The 3,283-nt window shown below is 45.8% G+C and overlaps 1 protein-coding gene across 1 annotated transcript; it reads right to left on the bottom strand.

Annotated features, from left to right (window-relative positions):
• Positions 1-245: 245 nt before the first annotated feature.
• On the bottom strand, positions 246-2,134 carry LOC109300955 (sulfotransferase 1C3-like). The gene is made up of 3 exons (XM_019521844.1): positions 2,105-2,134; positions 1,718-1,898; positions 246-383 (listed from the first exon to the last, which is right to left on the bottom strand). The coding sequence occupies exons 1-3, from the start codon at positions 2,132-2,134 to the stop codon at positions 271-273; spliced, it is 324 nt and encodes a 107-aa protein (XP_019377389.1). The 3' UTR covers positions 246-270.
• Between the last annotated feature and the right edge of the window lie 1,149 nt (positions 2,135-3,283).

Below are 3,283 nucleotides of genomic sequence, written 5' to 3'. Positions count from 1 at the left end.
AAACCCTTCTGGTCCCATGGAAGCTAACTAGAGTATGAGCCTATTCATACTCCTACTTAGGACATTCTAAAAGAATCTCAAACTCTTCAAAGAAATTCCCATTTCCCAGAGTCACAACATATTGCTGCCTGCCACTGGGATGGAAACATTTCCTAGAGTCCGACCTTTGGTTTTTCAAAGAAGGAGGAGGAAAAAGAAAAATTAGTGTCATAGAAAGTCCCATGTAGCTCTGGTTTGGATTAGCATCCTGACATGGAGACTCCAGGTACATCAGACCTCTGTTCGGAACCGCAGGGTGGTCCCAGCCATCTTGCCCTCATAGTCTGCATTGAATCTCTCATTCTGGGCCACAGTAAAGTGATTCTTCCAGTCACCAGCAATCCCTAAAATGAGAAAGAGACAATAAAAGAAACATAAGGAAACACGTGAAGCAAAGAATCTTTTGGTAGAGAAAACTGTAATAAAGCACAGCCTTGCTGACTGAGAAAGCACTTGGCTCAGCCCTCAGTGACACTCTTCCATGAAAAGCCAACAGATTTACACATGTGGCTGAGAGGTAAATTTAACTTTAGGGCTAATGAGTGTACCGTACACACCAGGGCCAGAACTGTAGCTCATTACATGGAGTACTAATTAGATCCAGTACAGGCCCAGATCTATGTGGTATTGATTGCCACCCACTCCTACTAGCCGCAGTACAAGGGTGCAAGTCCCGTTCTACCTTTTAAAGTGTCTAAGGGCACATCTACACATCACCCTATGGCGATGTTGTTACTGCTGCATGCTGTAGTGCTTTCTTTTAGAAGTACTAGAGCACAGTGCAGTAGCTGCCTGTACTGCACCGTGCATGCAGCACACAATTAGTTTTAGCTGCTACTTCACTGTAGCAGTGCGCTAAAATGAGGGAGTGCACCGCTATAGCAAAGTAGCTGCTGGTCACGTGTAGACTTACATGATTGTTACGTCACCATAGCACATGGTATGGCAATGTAACGTGCTGCTACAGCGATGTAGGGTGACGTGTAGATGCACAGGTGTCACTTTTGTGGGCTTTCGGTGTCCCAAGTCACTAAGCATGATTCAGCTGCAGCCCACAGCAGCCCCAGCAACACTAAGATAAGTATGTTCTTTAGACCTCTACCTCCACCTCAGGTTTGCTGGAATTTCACTCCATTCTTCAGCACTCAGAAAGGCCCATAAGTCCCCAGTTCCTTAGACACAGAAAAACCAGACCTAGTAACTGATAAATAATACCCTATGTGGTCATAGCAAACAGCCTAATGGCATCAACTCCTGTCCTTGAAATAAGAGACTAGGGTTCTAGGCTTATGTTAACCACTGGGGGGCTGTACTCATATTTCTCTCTACCCAAGAAAGTGCACTTGACTACTGGGCTGCTCTTTTCTTTCTAACCTCCTATTAAACCTAGACCATTGAGTGGAAAGGTATGGAAGAATCCTAGAACTAAGAGAGAAAACAAGGTATTCTTACTTGGCAGATGAGTGTGATGGGTACTCCTCTGGGAAGTAGGAGGCCTAGTTTCAGCTCCCTATTGTCTATGCTATTGGTACACTTTATCAAATAATTATTTAATGGTGGGGGAGAAATAAAGAGCCACCTTTCAAGGCAGTGTAGAAAAGAAAACCAGATGGGAAAACAACTTCTAACGCTAACTAAAGAGAAAATGATGTGTGCTCATGCTCTCACATATGCTCACTTTTGCGCGTGAAAGGGGAATATCCTTGTTCAACCAGGAAACCAGGAGCCATCTTATAATTGGTGGTGGGATTCTCCTTCATCATATCAAATGATGTGTGATAGACAATCCTATCCAGAACCTTCTCCGTCAGGTCCTTCCCCAGGAATTGCATCACTTTCCGAATTTCACACTTTGGGTCCTACAGAAAGACAGACAGGCAGTGCTTCATACAGATGGGGTGTGGTTGGACCCAGTTGATCACCCAGTCAGGTGAACAGTGGGCACATCTACACAAGATGCTTTACCGTGCAGTTGCCTAATTGACTGTGCAGTAAAGCATCACTGTCTACATGTACCAACACTTAGTGCTCAGTCAGTTAGTCAACTGCGGAGTTAATTTGCTACCTGTAAATGCAGGTAGCAAATTAACCGCATGGTTGTGACAGCGTGGAGGCAGCTAACTGGGAGCAAATTTGCTCTTGGGCAGCCCAGGCAGCAAGGGATGGGAGAACAACCCCCTCCCTTGGAAGCTGCTTGATTCCAAAGAGGTCTCTGAGCACAGACCCCAGGCTGGGACAATGCCTCCTGCCTCGGCAGCTCCTAGCCCCAGCTCTGCTATTGAAGGAGGGGCTGGGAAATTTCTCTAAGCCCCCTGAGAGTGCGTGCACTGGCGGGGAGCCAGCCTTCCACTGCGCTCACCAGATGAGCCGCCCACAGCTCTGTCTTGCTCTGCGCCTGAGCTCAGTGGCTATACATGGCCCTGGGCCGCATGCCCCATGACTCAGCCCTGCCCAAATCCCTCCTTCACCATGGGGAGCTCCCATCTGCAAGGGGAAACCCACCTTTTCCTGCATTTTTCTCCTTTAAAGGAGAAAATCTGAGTTTTTCTCCTTAAAAAGAGAAAATACAGGTTTTTCTCCTTAAAATGGGAACATCCAGTTTTTACCGCTTTTTTCCATGGCGAACAGAAAACCCAGATCCCTGCTGAAAATGGACTTGAATATACCCACAAACAGGTTTTCCCAGGATGGCAGGCAGACTGCTCTTCAGAAGGGTCTTGTTGCCCGCTCATCTCTTTCATGTCCTCATAGAACAAGTAGAGAAAGGGGTGGTCCTGCCTCTTCTTCCACCAGCCTTTCACGTGGTCATACCAGAACTCATAAACAACTGCATTTGGAGAAAGAGATATGCAGATACCATCAGAGGAAGTGTATTGGATAATGAGGGGACACATTCTACACTGGTGCAAATCTGCTGAAGTTCATGGTGACCACATATATCTGAAATCAAATGGAAATCTGTACCCAAACAGCCAGTGCTGTTCATTTGTACATATTGGGCCAAGTTCTTTGTTTTGCTGGTTCCAGTGTCAGGTTGAAATCTGTATCTATTCATCCATGACTGGAACAGAAACTAGATAGTAACCAAATATTGCATAGATACAATTTAGGGTTAGATTACCAACTGGTGTAAACTGGGGTAGCTGCATTGAAGTTAAGTGGCAAGTTCCACAGATGCTGTATATCAACATGACTCTTATCAAAGTCCTTGGGTTAAATACTCAGCTGGTGTAAACTGGAATAC

This window comes from Gavialis gangeticus, unplaced genomic scaffold (genome assembly GCF_001723915.1).
Source record: "Gavialis gangeticus isolate Ggan-Ray unplaced genomic scaffold, GavGan_comp1, whole genome shotgun sequence".
Classification (NCBI taxonomy): Eukaryota; Metazoa; Chordata; order Crocodylia; family Gavialidae; genus Gavialis; species Gavialis gangeticus.
Note: the sequence above shows the minus strand (reverse complement) of the source record. Positions and strands in the feature narration are given on the sequence as shown.